Below are 16,916 nucleotides of genomic sequence, written 5' to 3' on the forward strand. Positions count from 1 at the left end.
CAACTTGGCTATCACTACATAACACTGAGCTAATGGATATTACGCTCCTGTGCGAACGTCCGTGTGCTGCCCTCTATATACCCATGCTTGAGCAACTTTAAAGCTTATCTGTACTAGTTTACGGGAGGGATTAGACCGCTCTGCAAGGTCACTGGACAGGTGGTTATCTCATAAACTCAGCTCTCAGTTAACGTAAGACAAAGAGGATCATGGGGGACCAATGGTCACCGATTAGGCATTGTTTGTTATATAGAGGGCGCGAGTAGCTACAAGTAGTGCAGTGGGCCTTTAAAACAACAAAGGCCTTAATTCAATAATGCGACATGATTTTTGTTCAAGCTTCCTGACACAGAAGCTGGTGAGACAGAGTCACCAGCCCCTCACGTCTATCTGTGTTTATGCCCTTGCAGGGGCAGATCTAGCTTTTTGCTATAAGGGGGGGGGGGGGGGTGAGGGGGGAGTGAGGGTGGGGGTTGACCCACTGGCAGATCCAGGATTTTCCAAGAAGGGGGGAGGGGGGGCCAAAATTTGAAATAAGTGCTGACCAATATATTTTTTTTTTTGAGGGGGGTTTACTTTTTTTTTCGGGGGGGGGGGGAGGGAGGTTTAAACCCCCTAAACCCCTTAGCTTGATCCACTGATTTGTACTACCTCTCCTCCTTCCTCCTCTCTCTGCCTCTCTATTTTTTTCTCTCTCTACCTCTTTTTTTTGTCTCTCTTCCCCCCCTCTCTCTTCCCCTTTCTAGCTGTCCCTCTGCCCCCTCTCTCTCCAAATCCCGCCCCCACTATGGGGGAATGAATTTAAAGCGGAAATTATCTAGGATCTAGTTGTCAGGGTAACAATCAAAATGTTTGTACACATCCTATCACAGTGTTCACATGATATTATCAGTTTGCTACCCCCCCCCCCTCCCCTCATTAAAAAGTCATGACTTTCTTTCTTATATGTAATTGCTTATGTGTTACACGTCACCTATTTTAAGTGCTACAAAATACGTACGATTCAATGTGCTTGGTTGAGGGATTTTCAAGAATATAAACTAATTTCAGACACAGCTGTAGAAGAGATTTAATGGGTGAAATGTTTCTTTGATGTGGGTAAGGCACGCAACACAAGTATGAAGCGACATTGTGTAAGCTTCACAGACATCTGGCACACGTCGACCATCATTAAATGTGATTCATTGATCAATAGTCATTCTTTACACCAGCTCAACTGTGGACTAGTACCAAGGTTACTAGGCAATAAATGATGATCATCTATAGTCCTAAATATCATGGTCTAGATAATACCTATTGTTCAGGGGGATGATCTATTCATTCATCCCCTCTGAATAATAGGGATCTAATAGACCCAATTCCTGAAGCTTTTTCCCATGATTTATAGTTTGAGTTCACACGAGAGTGCAACATACACTCAATGTACAACATACACTCAATGAGCCATTTGAAAAGACTGAAAGTTATCATCATGGTTGCTACATCAATCACTGATATGAAGGACCGCAATGGCTCCTCGCTACAAGCAATTAAGAAGTATATCGCTATTACTACGAACATCCTCATATACATCCATGGAAAGAAACCAACATCTTCATCATCATCATTATCATCATTATCATCACCATCATCATCATCATCAACCATCACCATCAAAATCACCATCATCTTTACCATCACCACCACCATCATCATCATCATCATCATCATCATCATCATCGTCATCGTCATCCTCATCCTCATCCTCATCGTCATCATCATCGTCATCATCATCATCATCATCATCATCATGCCCATATCCCCTGTATTTTAAACCGGAACAAATTAGAAGACTATGTGGAATGAACCATTGATTTCTGCCCCCCCCCCCCAAAAAAAAAATACACACACACATATTGCCCGTCGAAAGCTGAATGGTGTTCAACCTGTGTCAATTGACGGCCCTTCTGGGGCGTAAAGTTAGGAATGACTTTACAAATGATATGAATATGAAGAGCAAAATTGGATGCCCAAAGTTTTTGCTGACATTATAACAAAGTGTGACTGTATTTCCCATAATCTCAATTAAATTGTAGCCAATAATACACTTTGCATTAAAATATTTTGTTAATACTGATAAGGTTGATCTACATCTGCATATTTCAACTTTAGCTTATGCAATTAAAAGGATTTGAGAATCTCATTTTGCTCTTGATATTTAAGTCATTCGTAAAGTCATGTGTAACTTAAAGCACAGCTTTATGAAGTACCCCCCTGGTCTTAAAAACACAATACATTTATACTGAGCTGAGCGATTTCATTGGAAAACAATGATTATGACTTACATAGTCTCTGCACGTAGTTCCCAGGGAAGGTACCGAATCGTCCTGTTGCTTCTGAGAATCCCACATACCAACCATCATCACATTTCTCCATGACAACCACCGTTTCTCCTTCCATGATCTCTAGCTCATCATCGTTGCTAGGCTGGTAGCTGTACACTGCACGGAATCTACAATGCAATCATTATGATAGTGACATTAATAATAAACAACAACGACAATAATGAATACGATAATGATAATAATAGTTTAATCTTTGAAGATAATCCAAAGGTAATCTAAAATCTCCCAAAGATGTGTTGCTCTTGATGCAAGGAGTACCATGTCGCTGTACTGTATTCATTAGACGAGCAAGTGTGTGCTTGGAAAAATGACGCCTGGCTGGAATGCTCCCTAGGGAGTGGAAAGTGTGCATACGTTGTGTGCGGGTAAGCCTGAATCCAATGACCAGGGTAATAATATATATATGTAAAGTGCTTTGAGAGGGCCTGCATAAGATCTACAAGAACAAACTATTATTATCATCAAATAGGAGCTTCAAATTGACTTCTATAAAGAGACATGACAGAATACATAAGCATGACTTGTTGAGCAGAGTAAACTAGTTGATGCACGCAGACATGCTTGCAAAGAATACTGGACCCAATTTGGACTTGGGTTCCATACACTGGGCTTAATATTAATCTTTATTTTTTCTTATACCTTAAAGGTAATACAAAGTTTTGGTGTGGGGTCATGAATTTGGTTCAAATGAACATATTGGAAGCATATGCAATCCTACAATATTCAGTGATCGTTGTCGCGGTTGAAATTGAGTCTAAAGTTATGAAACTGTAAATAATAAACTCTTTATGTTGTATAGCTCGCTCTCGAGCCTGATATTACTATAGCTTTAAAACAATGTTTCTTGACTACAATCAACCAATTTTCTATTCCAGTTTGATATCAGAACGGCATATTCCGAGATTTTCATTGTCGCAGCTACCATGGAATGGTCTAAGGCGCTATTTGAAATATTTGGAATTTACCGAGAGCACCAGTAAATTTTGATTATTCAATTTCTCAAAAGCAGAAGTGTTTGAGGGGGCTAAATTAAGTAGTGCTTATAATACATCCACAGGGGCATCCAAATATATCAAAATTCTAAAGAATTACTATCTATCCAATTTTCTAAATTTCCCAAAACTTTGCATTACCTTTAATCTATAGAATGCCAGGTTCAGTTTGACAGCATTGATTTTATACATTCTAGCTATACTATATCAGGTGATTGGTACATTTTAAGTTTGGGCATCACTCAAGAGTTATTTCTAAATTTATGAATATATATGTACTATCTGCCAAACAATCCTAAAAGTAAATGTAAAGTCAAACAGCGAAGTTTAAACAAAACAAAACAGTCCATGAGAAGTCGGGCTATGTAGAATTAACATATATTGTCTACCTACAACATATTACCCTGTTATCATATCTGTGTTGGTGTATTTAAGGGTTTAACTTTTTCTGCGAATTTTTGCTATATCTTTCACAAAGGGAATGCCTATCCTTTACCACAATATACATGTAAAACTAGTACATGATAGTAAGTTAGTTTAGTTTCTAGGAGTGAAGCTTCACGTACAGTTGTCAAAAATGGCTTTATAATATCCTTTTTTTTCTGAGGAAACACAATGCTGAACACTTTGGCCCGAATTCACAAAGGAGGTTTGTTGACAAACCTAGGTTTATGTGCGGCATCATATGACGCGTTTAGATACGTTTCAGACCAAGGTTCAGACAAACCTTGGTCTGAAACTCCTAGGTTTGTCTACAAACCTTCTTAGTGGATTCGGGCCTGTAACTCTATGACTGAACACTATACATAACCATAACCCTAACCCTAGAAATAATCCAAATCAGAAATCAGACAGCGAGACCAACTGACTCTACATGAATGTTGATCAAACTTGGCTGGAGCCGGAGTAATAATGGAGCACTTTGAGTACCTTGCATGGTGGATATGAGTGCTATACAAATATCAGATTGTATTATTGACACCATTATTGAGTAAAATTGGCAAAAATGTAATAGAACTCAATGGTTGGCATGGAAACATATACGTACCTTTCACCATCGGGACGTTTTTGATGGAAGCCAGCATTCTAAAGGGATAATAAAAGATGAGTATTAACAAATAAATAGAAATGGTTCCAGAGAGAAAAAAAAATCACCTCAAATTATCAAACAATGCATGGACATTTAGGGCGGCTTGGTTGGATATCCCAATGTCTTTAAAAAAATAAAAATATAAGTTATTGGAAATAATCTATTATTGAAATCAGATTTGCAATGTTAGGTGTGAATTGACTATGTGTGATTATCTAGTCCAAAAGTATTACAGCGATCAAATAATTTGCTTCTAGAATTGAAAAAGCAAAGTTCAATTATTTACTAGTTAAATTTCTACAAAAGAGTTAAAGCCCATCTGTACTAGTTTACAGGAGGGATTAGATCACCCTGCAAGGTCACTTGATATGTGGTTATCTCATAAAATCAGCTCTCACTTAACATAAGAAAAAGAGGATCATGGTGGACCAATGGTCACTGATTAGGCATTGTTTGCTATATAGAGGGCGCAAGTAGTTATAAGTAGTGCAGTGGGGCTTCAAGATCCATGAATATATAATGGTTGGCAGGGAGATTCCATTGTTAGAGATACTACAGGTACTATACATGAGAGGTGAAATGGAATACTGCAAAACCAGAAACTTTTGTGAACTATTGACAGCAGCAATTTTTACAGCAAAAAATTGGGGATTTGCAACTTTTTTTGTTTGCTCTGTGGCATGAAATTGTGCAAATCCAGATCACTGGTAGACTGGTAGATTGGAATTGAAACCACTCCTAGATTCTACCTCCAGTAGGTAGCAAGTACATGTTGAGGGTTCAGTGACACAAAGACGTAACTCCATATTTTGCCAAAATGAGTATTAGATATCAAAATGTTCAGAAAAATGTAAGCTTTTCAGAAAACACAAAGACTTAACTCCACCCAACACCCTATTGAAGTCAATGGCTAGTGAAACATAGACGTAACTCCTTAAGGCCCAAATGCTCAGTGACACATAAACCACTTTTTCTCAAAATGGCCAAAATGGTGTTAAGTCTTTGTGTCAATGACCCCTTGATGTATCAACCAGGTAAGATGTGTAGATTATACCCACCTGAGCAGGTCTGCCACCTGTTGGTTGCATCCCCCTCTGACCACCACCACCACCACTCCTCGATCCTTGCCCCGCCCTGTTCTGGTGGGAGGGTTGCTGTCTACCAAGTGTAGGCGTATCTGACTGGTAAGGACTACTGGGTTGGTAGAGATTATCTGCCGGTGCTGAAGGGGATCGGGGTGCCTGGGTGGAGGGGGACCGGGGTGCCTGGGTTGATGGGGACCGGTGTGCCTGGATGGAGGGAGACCGGGGTGCCTGGTTGGGGCTCAGAGGGCCACGCCCACCACCGGAGCTGGCAGGAGACTTTGGCTGGGGTGATGACAACCCTGATTAGAAGAACAATTTTAAATTATCACTGCTATTATTTCTAACATTCTCAACTTTTTACATACCTGTAGCATGGATAATTAATTACTAAAGAGCAAAAGAAAAAAGAAAGAAGCAAAGCTTGATGTCCATTTTTTATAGTTGAAAACTGGTATATGTAATTCATGCCTATTTACATATATACATTTACATGTATTTTGAGGTACGGGCCTAGTCTGGCACTTAATATTAAGATTACTTTCATTTGTCTTTATTAGATAGCTGAACAAATGAATAAATGACACAATGACAAACTATTAATAATGATACTACATGTACAATGTATATGAAGTCAATATTCCACAACAAAATTGTTGGTGTACACAGCAACAGACTAAATGCAACCCTGTTCCTATGCATACCATCAATGTTGTACTCTATTCTGGTGTGCATTGACCTTGCCTGTATTCTGGTATGGGTGTGATCAAAACAGGATGCATGCATGCCCTGGTATGAAATGGCAGGTATGTTGGTAAACAATGGTCATGTGACCTGTCACATGACTTATGCTGATGATTGAACTTTATATGATTGGCATTCATGCTACACAATGCCTCAGATTCTGAAACAGAATCCTGGCTTCAGATCATGCTGCAATCATAATTATCAACCATTATGTCAGTCAGGAGTCTCATGACTTTTACAAGCTGATCGCCTGTCTGATTATCAAGATTTTTATGATTGGAATTAGAAATGTCCAAACTGTTTGCCATGTCCAAACTGTTTGCCAAGTCTATTGGGGAAAATGCGTATGGTAAAACCGGTCACTCAAAGATTTTTACTTTTTTGAGACACTTCATGATCATTTTGAAGTGCAATTTTTTTAGGGCTTCAATATTACACCATATCACAGACACTGATAACATGTAGGGCCATGTATCTCAGATTTAACATTGTTAAACGATGCCTTTAACCCTTGACTGGCCATGAGTGCCTATAGACACAAACAGAAATGCAACATTCAATACTAGGAATCAACCACAGAATTGAGAATGTGACATCTCATCAGAACTTGAACTACACTCTTAGATCACATTTTGCAATCATATACCCAGGAAATCTAAAAAAAGAAATGAGGGAAGAATATTTGTTTAAACTTTTTTTTCAGATAGATAAGTAGGCAAAGAAAGATTTAAAGATTACAATCATTCATTACATTGATTGTTGCAGCTGGATATATGAAGGCCGTTTCCAGAATGTTGACCAACTTTGACCATTTTTGTTACCAATGAGAGATAGTTGTTTTAGTTTAACATTACATAGAACTCCAGGCGAGTCCTACAAGTTGATTCATTATTTTGAGAGAAAATGGAATATATGATCAGCATACCTTGCTGTGGCTCCCTTAGTACATCCAGATAAGCCACCGGTACAATGCCAGCCTTGTTGCCATGACGAACCTCCCACCAGTTATTATCTATCTTCCTCACCAGATCCACAATCTCACCCTAAAAATACAAGACAGAGAGAAAGAGTGAGATGGACAGTAGCAATCAATAAATATATAATATCACTTTGTTATATGCTGAATTCTTGCTTATCCCAGCATAGTCACATATATATAATCTACGACTTGGTATTTCAAATTTTAATGTATATTTACATTTAGGAAAGAAATTACGGTATGGGTTGGACGATCACTCTAAACTATATATCAATATACTTTCTTTTCTGTTGCCATAGTAACCATATTTTTTTATTCTCACCTTATTGACTGAAAGCTCATTGGCTGTTTCTCCTTTGAATCTGTACTTAGCTCTGCCTTTTCCTTCTGCGCTTGGTGCGTTGACTTGCAGATTCCTTGCTTCTTCAATACTGGTTACAATCTAAAACATCAAACAAGGAAATTATGTCTTGTTAGATGAGGTATCTCCTCTTCATTTCTGACATGCTGTTCTTTCAATCCTGACGACGGATAGTCAACCTGTTTGAAACGTCGAGCCACTCCCGCCACCCATCCTCTCTAAGCGCTATAGTTCTCCTTAGAACTACTATGTATAAGCCAAGAAAGATAACCAACAGTCCTTTTCAGGACTGATTACCGACCTCACATGGTGCATCCGCAAGCCTACTGTATATGCTGTTCTTTGTCTATTTCATTGTTTTTAACACCCTTTTTTCAATACTTGTCCATCTTTCCTTTTATCTTTTCTTTCGTCACTCTGGCTTTACATGTGAGTGGTCTGCTCCTTAAATATTATGTCTTTTCATCCTTAATATCTTTGTTTCTCTCATCTTATCTAATGTTCAATCCTATATTCTTTGTTGTTTATCTTTCAAACTTTCATTACTTCAATTCAGAATCATTTCTGTCTCCTTGTATCTTTAAAGGAAAATTCCTTTTGCATTCTCATTTTAATATTGATGAAGTCATTTTTGCTTGCCAATGTGTATGCCAGTTCATTTCATTATATTACTCTCTTTCTGATCTTTTTTTTGTCTTTCTTTTTTTGTGAATAGCTTACAATCATTTCAATGACACACAATTTGCTGAAAAGGATTCTTTGTGTCTGAATATGAGTCCTTCTAGTACATGTGAATGAAATTCATTTAGATATAATTCTGTCACCATCTTACCTCTACATATGTCCTTGGGAAGATGCCTTTATTGCCGTGATGCTCTCCCTCCACCCAGTTCTTATCGATCTCCCTCGTCAGGTAAATGGTATCACCCTTCTTGAAACTCAGCTCTCTATAACAGAAAGTAACATTGTCATACATTTTCACTGACATATCATCATCATCATCATCATCATCATCATTATTGTCATCATCATCAAATCACAAACTTTCATGAAGATCCATACTATCATTCAGAGCATCATTATCATAATAATAGTCACATCTGTATTGTGTGCGTTTCAATGCACACAGTAATTCTTATTACATCAGTTATTGGAGTCAATAAGCCAGTTCATAGATATACCCTGCTCATAGGCATATTAAGGTCATTTGGACCAAACATGGTAAAACCCACTGAGACAATTACAGGATACATGTTCATGAAAGTTATGAAATCATTATTCATGTATGTACAGGTAGTAAATTCTCTATTACACAGGTAGAAGTATTCTTGTCGAGAGCGCTAACAAGAGGTATTCATGAAGCACCTCCATCACTTTGGCACCGTTTGTTCTAAAATGCACAAAGTGGGACGTCTCTATGTGTTAAAGATCTGTGGATATTCAGGGGGTTATTTGTACCAAAGCTAAATACCAACTGGTCTATTGCTAATATGCACATACACATACTATATGAGTACTGTGCAAGGCAATGTGCTTTCAAAAATGGAATTTTTGCTTTCATCAGTTGAGGGACATTCTGGCTCTCAATAGATAATATGTAAATCTCAAGAATTTTCCAATTCAAGCAATTTAGAAGACTTACTTTTTGCTTTGTGCCGTGAAGGGGTATACAGCTATGGCACTGGCCCTCGTCAGCTGAAATTGAGAAAGTGAAAAAACGCGATATAGCATGGATAGACAAACGACAGCTTCTGGGCCTGTTGCACAAAACTTACCATTGATGGTAACTTTGCCATCAATGGTAACTTCCATGGAAACCTTGATTTTGATTGGCTGTTGAGCCCTGTTACCATGGTAGTTACCATTAGTAGCAAAGTTACCATCAATGGTAACAGGCCCTGGATCTCAACATACAGCATTATCACCTGTCCTACCCCTGCAATCCAAACCCAATGGCATGACCTTTTAGTGCCAATACTATCCTAATGGTCAGTGATCAGAGTGACCTTTTGGGTCCAATACTAACCTAATGGTCAGTGATCAGTGTGACCTTTTGCTCATTTTCCAGAGGGTCTCGCTATACACAGTCAACAATAACAAGAGAATAACTTAGGATCGTATGTACAGATGACCAGTAGGTGGGGTGATCAGGTATCTCAGTTGTTTATCCTTTAGAGATACATGATGCATGTAAAGCATTCTGAACACATTGTATGGAAGCTTTTCTAAGGCCTACCCAACATAGCAATATCCTGTTTACAATTGCCCACCTTAATCAATATAAAACCTTGAATGTTATGCAAAGAGGGCCTGGCAATAATAGGGGTCTAGTAAACACAAGTATTAATTAATAAATATTAACAATGGACTCCCCCAGCCCCCTTACAAGACTAGGACCCTTTATATAATACTCTAGACCCAGAGAAAAGTTATTTGTGTGGAGCACTGATGTATAACGACTTTAAAAAACAAGTTACACTAGGTACATGTATCCTTTATAATTGAACTGTGAGCTAGCTTTACTATGCCATTAATTACTGAGTTTTTAAACATCCTATTCTATTTCTTTTTACAATTTATTATATATTTTTCTTTGGGGTGGGGGTGAGGGGAAGCGGGGGGGGGGGGGGGGGGGGGGGATGAAAGAGATAGAGGTATGTTGACTTGCATCAGCTTTTAACACAATGACCTCAATTAGGTGGTAATACTGACTCCTTCATCCTGTACATGGATCATCTCTTTGCTTGTCATAGGCAGGCCTAACATAGCAACCCCACTGGCAGCATAACAGCTACAACTTCAAAATCAACTTTATAGCATCTGTTCACAGCAACAGCACTGAATGAAAATTGTCTATGACACAACACAACACAGCACAGCACAGCACAGAATGTACCGGTAGTCTACTCATGTATGAGAATACATGTACTGTAGTATAGATGGGTTTGCCAGGTATGTCACTGATGTAGTCTAGGTCAACCAGACCTTGTTTAGTAGGTCCACCTGTTTTCACTCATCAGCTCATCTATCACAACTCAACTGTTCATCCTCCCCTGGCTCATCCTAATCAATTGATGGACATGACAATGATGAATACAACTTAAAGGGACCCCTACTTACAAGGTCTTCCTTTCCTCTGTGGAAGAATTGGCTTGTAAAATAGTTCTACATTTTGACTGACTTTCAACTTACACATGTAGATCAGTACTAAAGTATTTCCTAATTGTTATATCATAATCATCTTTTATTACAAATCTTCTTCCTACTGAGCTCAACTGTTTCTCTATGAAACCCGAAGATATTATTTCTTTTCTGTTTACTGGCAATCAACAGCCAATCAAAATAAAGGTTTCCATGGTAGTTACCATTGATGGCAACCATCAATCGTAAGTTTTGCCTAGATCTCGATCACTAAACCTGCCATACTTAGGAGTAACAATGAAGGCACGTTGAGCTTCTTTCTTCTATCATCATAGGAGGTAGTGGTGTAATTAAGTTTTCTGCTATCTTGTCTCAATCAGATCTGCATATCATGTGAAGGGAACTGACCTTAAGCACCATTACAAAGACCAATGAGTCAATCACAACACCACTTCAGATCCTCCTAAGTCCTTTTCTTTCCAGTGATATATTATCTTGCTTTACTTCTTTAAATGTGCCGTTAAATGTCTGAACTCTATACACCCCTTCCATCTAAGTAGATCACCTACCTTGATAATAGATCTATCTCTTAGTTCATCCACCTGTTCTAGCTAATCACACATTCCTATTGCCAATTGATTAAAGGTACTATGTCCCATTTGCAGGCCCCAAAAACGAAAAGGTTAAATTCCAACGGCATTTGAAAGGGGGCTTGAAAATGTCTTTAAGTGGGAAAATAACGACTATTAGTTGTCGAATCGACTTAGGAACTATAGAGTCAGTAAGTAATAGTCTGATTTTCAGACCATTATACTGAATGGTTGTACGTTTTATGATGCGCAAAGATTCAATTAGTTTAATTTTGGCCATTACAAGAAGTGGGTTATTGATGTAGAAAAATGCTCATGTACCCTTTACAGCTCATTTTATGTATATTATTACCAAAGAAGAAAGAAAGCCAGTCAGTCACTCAATAGTGTCTGACAGTGAAGTCTAGCAAGTAAACAGGTTTCCTTGCATAATTTGAAAATTAGGACACTACTGACGTTTAAATTTCACAGATAGGACATACATGACATATTCATAATTCCTGCAAAGTAATACAGAATATGATGTTGGCTGCCAAAGGGACATAGAATCTTTAAGATGATCCTTAATTATCGCTCACACAGAATGTAAGAAGGCTATGAGACCAATTCATATTCAACAAACTTTTTTGAAGAAAAAAATAAACACTGCAAATTGTTTTCAATGAAAACCAAAATGGCTTGGAATGGAATGGAGTTAAAGGGGGAAATCACATCAAAACATGCTAAAAATTTGAAATCTTTGAATGTTTAGTTAACCATTATTATCATGAATGAGGGAAATGTGTGACCTGTATCAAATGTAAAAGGGGTAATAAGTCAGGAGATTTTGGTACTGAGGACATTTCATTCTCTCATTACAACAAGAGTCGCCTATTTTGAGATATTAGATTTTAAAAATTAGGGCCTGCTGTAATTCCCATGATCTACTGCTTGGTGAGCTCTCTCTATCCTATCTATCTCTACATCTACATCTATCTCTAATTAGATGTTTATCTTCTACCCATCTTTATATATTTCATCTACAAATATTTTGTTTCTATCTATGCAAATCTAGCTCTACATTTCTATCTCAGTCTTTCTCTTTCTATCTATCTTTCTGTTTGTCTTCATTTCAGTCAATCTCTTTCTATCTATCTTTCTGTTTGTATTTATCTCTGAACTGCTACATCATAGTCTATCTTCCCTAATCAACTACCTACATAAATCTAAATCTAAGTAAGAATAGTCATATCTAGATTGTATTCAACCTCCAAAATTGTTGAAAGTTCTTCAAAAGTCAATTATTTCTTTATCTTTATTTCATAATTTGTAATGTCACACCAGTCCGTGCAAAATTAAAAGAAACAGAAAAGATTTTGTTTGCAAAACAAGAGAAAGGAAAGGCTTCACTCTCGTATCATTTACTGAGTGCCTGCCCTGAAGGGTGATAACTCATACACGGAGATCTTGTAAACTTTTAGATTGAGTAAATGCCCTTCTTTCTCTCAAATTGCTTGTTCAGAGTATCTAGGCAGGCTGAATGCAATCATTTTAATTTGCTAGAAGTGAAAAGCACCACCACCACCACCACTGCATGACCGTGCTAGCTGGATCGTCCATGTTCCATGCCCGTGCCTAAATATTTCAAAATCCCCACCTTGTATTCTAGAGAGGGAGTACGTTCAACTTTGGGAAGTACCTCCTGTTTGGTTGCTGTGACAGTGACGGGCGGTGAGAAATCAAAATCATCGAAACGATCGTCTGAGATGGATGGGGACTTGATAGGAAGGTACTCAGGAAGGCTTTTGTTGTAGGAGGCGTCTGGCTCTCGGACTTGACGTGGTTTCTTCTCACTGATCTGCCTCTGTAAAGTGTCACAAGGAGATTTAGAAAATATTCAAAAGATAACTGATTAATGACAAATAACTCATGCACGGTAAAATCAAAATTTTCCCCCAAACCCTTAGAAAAATATAACAGTGTAAAGCATTATGGGGAAGAACAAAAATTAAAAGAGGAGTATACATTTTCTTGCTCATTTTCTTTTTGTTACCAAATGAAAGAAAACAAGTATTGTAAGAAAAGATGGCAAACTACTGCCGTAACGCACAAAATAACAATCCTCAGCAGTTTACTTCAAAATCAGCAAGGTTATATCCAACATTTAAGACTTATGCAAAATTATATAACATTAAAAACTTTCAACAATCTAAAGAAAGCTGCTAATGGCAATGTCTATTAATAAGGAGGATATTCAACATTTAACCCTTTGCCTACTGGAACCGAGTGGTTCTTGTATTATTCCTATGGGCATGAGAGAATTCAGTACTCAACAGGTTAATAACTTACAACATCAGCTGATGGGAGTTGATTCATGTAATCATACCGGCTGTCTTGCACTACAGGCTTGGTGTTAGAAGATGCTATGAAACAAAAATAAGAAAACAATTCTTGTAAATACAAACTTTCAGTTAATCCCTTACACCCAAGAGAATGTATTATTGTCCTGTGCAGCTAGCTACAAAGAACAATAGCGAGGACAGAAGCTAGCTGGACATTTTGACCTGAATTAAAAAGAAAAGAAAATGAGCCCTTAATTTCTTTTTCTAAAACAAATATACATTGTAAATAAAAAAATCTGATAACATTGATTGACATGAAACAAACAGCACAAAATAGAACATACACATGCACAAACCAAACACAGAATAAAGTAGTGAAAACCAATGTTTATACTTGTACTCTCCAGCCTATTAACTTGAAAGAAAATAAAGAAGGACAATGTTAATGTTCATATAATAAAATAAGAAAAAATAAGTAGACTTGAAATGTATACATTATTTATTGAGAAATCTGGAGAATATATCAGAGCATACATTGAGGTTTTCATTATATATGATATATTATTCCTTTTAAAAGCCTATCTGCACAAGTTTGGCCAGGAGGGATTAGACCTCCCTGCTTGGTCACTGACAGGTAGTTATCTCATCAAATCAGCTCTCAATTAACATAAGAAAAAAGGGTACCATGGGGATCAACAGGTACCGCTTAGGTATTGTTGGCTGTATAGAGGGCGCAAGTAGCTACAAGTAGTGCAGTCCCACTTTATATACACTATCTTCCACATATGTTTCCAAACAACCATCTGGACAATTGATATGTCTCCTTGTTGAAGATGTAATCATATTATCTTTTAGTTTAAGTTTTGACTGAAGACTTCAGAGACCCAAGACCTATTTAAAGACCACTTTTGAGTGAAGAGATCACTTCCTATCAAAGCGATAATCTTGAAATACATTTGTGATATAACCTTAGACCAGCATCATAATGATTTCAGGTCGGTCATGCTAAAAGACATATATAATCTCAATTCAATTACGGTCAATATTTTAAGTTCAACTAGATGTATTTTACTTGAATTATAGATTATAATATATCTATGATATGATAATGACATACAATTAAAAAAAAAACTATACATAAACAAATAAAAGTCACACACAATTAGTAATGTAAATGATGCTGTCTTTACTACAAAAACTGAATATTATCTTTAAAGCTCTCAGAAAATCACAGAATAGAGAGAGAGAGAGAGAGAGAGAGAGAGAGAGAGAGAGAGAGAGAGAGAGAGAGAGAGAGAGAATAGAGAGAGAGAGAGAGAGAGAATAGAGAAAGAGAGAGAGAGAGGGGGCAGTGGGTATGTGTGAGAGAGATATAAAGACAGGGAGGGAGTGGGTGAGAGAGAGAGAGAGAGAGAGAGAGAGAGAGAGAAAGAGAGAGAGAGAGAGAGAGAGAGAGAGAGAGAGAAAGAGGAAAGGAGTGGGTGAAAGAGAGATAGATATAAAGATAGGGAGGAGTGGGTGAGAGAGAGGGAAAGAGACAGAGAGAGAGACAGAGAGAGACAGAGAGAGAGAGAGAAGACAGATATGCCAATGACCTTCAGTACCATCTGTTATCTCTCATCACTCCTGTATCACTCCTGTATCACTCCTGTACCTATGCCTACAAGGTATAGTTACATCCATGCATCTCTTTCTCTTGCTTTCAGTATTGAATGCTTCCAAATGCCATCAGCATGGAGAGGCATATATATATACACACTGATAGAGGCATACACCTTGCTAATGCACAAAGGCAGATAAAACAATATTACCTTCAAACTCATCTTCAAAAAGAAACAAAATGTTGTACCTTGATATCGAAATAAATTATAATAGTGTAATTCCCAAAGCATATTGTCCAGATATCCTCTCATGTGTATCTCTATTATCATGAAAATAAACATTATTACTTCAAGCTGTCCTTACTTTTTATTGTTTTTTTTTCTTCAAATGGAGACAAAAAGACAAGGAGCCGATACCATATATTTCACCTCAAAAAAGTAACTTGATTTAATTCTAAAAACTTTAATTTAATTTTGCATAGATTTATCATAGAGATATTGTACATTCGTAACTGGTTCAATAAATTCAACTTAGATCCGGTCTAGCCCTTTTCTCTTAATTCAGTATTCTTAATATTCTGTGTGTATCTAAAAACTGATTTTTTTTTTTTTGATAGCTCACTGCTTTACATTATGTGTTGAAGGTGCAGGTGTGAAGAGGAAGAACCAGGGACCCGTTTCTCAAAGCCTTTTTTCAATGACAAATGACAAAAATCAATGACAAATCTGCTGATAACCAATCAGAAGCAAGGACTTCAGTAGCTTATAATAAAAAATGTAATTTGTCACTGATGACAAGTTTTGTGAAATGCCCCCCCAGATGGGCTGAACTATCTTGTACACCTACCGATCATCTCAAGAGTGGCAAACTGCTCATCTGAGACATCTTCATGAGAAAACTGGCAAATATTACTCTAAAAAGGAGGTGATAGTACCCATCTGTCCTCACTAGATCATTAATAACTCATTATCTATGGTCCATTGCATCAGCTTCTTGATCTAGTCTGAAGATGGATACCAAACATGATGATACATGTATCATCATACTAATTACAGGGGATGAATTCTACCCCTTGTCACATCGTGATGCCAAACTTGGTATTAGGAGAAATGGGGACCATTTCAAAATAACCACTGTAAAGGGATTGTTGTATGTTAAATGGGCTGTAGCATGGCAAGTACTGGTTAATGGCATCTACAACTTCTTTCGGACAACTGCACGTAAATGAATGTACCTGATTAACTGGGTCAGCGCATGCAGGGGAAAGACACTTTTGTCTGGTAATATTGCAAACATGATTACAGAGACCATCAAGAAATTAACTCAAGGGGAATTCCAAGAGCCTCACACATTAAATATTGAAATGAGAACATATGATTTCTATAAGCAATACCAATAGTGCATTGAAATTGTCTTTGAGCTTGACCCCGTTTCACAAAACTTGTCATCAGTGACAAATGACAGTTTTTGTTATAAGCTACTGAAATCCTTGATTCTGATTGGTTATTAGCAGATTTGTCACTGATTTTTGTCATTGAAGAAGGGCTTTGTGAAACAGGTCCCAGATTTCTTGAAAGTCTTCACAATCATGTTTTATGAGAAATTTCCTCAGAAATATTTACAGAGT

General features: G+C 37.4%; 1 protein-coding gene across 9 annotated transcripts in view; it reads right to left on the reverse strand.

Annotated features, from left to right (window-relative positions):
* Positions 1-16,916, reverse strand: part of LOC105445793 (vinexin-like) — a 100,729-nt gene that overhangs the window by 9,586 nt on the left and 74,227 nt on the right. For all 9 annotated transcript variants that reach the window (XM_030979951.1, XM_030979952.1, XM_030979945.1 and 6 more), the window contains 9 exons: positions 13,695-13,768; positions 13,003-13,209; positions 9,278-9,330; positions 8,468-8,582; positions 7,597-7,716; positions 7,221-7,338; positions 5,525-5,850; positions 4,425-4,462; positions 2,325-2,491 (listed from right to left, as the gene is read on the reverse strand). In XM_030979951.1, coding sequence (XP_030835811.1) covers positions 2,325-2,491; positions 4,425-4,462; positions 5,525-5,850; positions 7,221-7,338; positions 7,597-7,716; positions 8,468-8,582; positions 9,278-9,330; positions 13,003-13,209; positions 13,695-13,768 — 1,218 coding nt within the window. The remainder of the gene's footprint in view (positions 1-2,324; positions 2,492-4,424; positions 4,463-5,524; positions 5,851-7,220; positions 7,339-7,596; positions 7,717-8,467; positions 8,583-9,277; positions 9,331-13,002; positions 13,210-13,694; positions 13,769-16,916) is intronic.

Source organism: Strongylocentrotus purpuratus, unplaced genomic scaffold (genome assembly GCF_000002235.5).
Source record: "Strongylocentrotus purpuratus isolate Spur 01 unplaced genomic scaffold, Spur_5.0 spur5_scaffold_10, whole genome shotgun sequence".
NCBI classification, from domain to species: domain Eukaryota; kingdom Metazoa; phylum Echinodermata; class Echinoidea; order Camarodonta; family Strongylocentrotidae; genus Strongylocentrotus; species Strongylocentrotus purpuratus.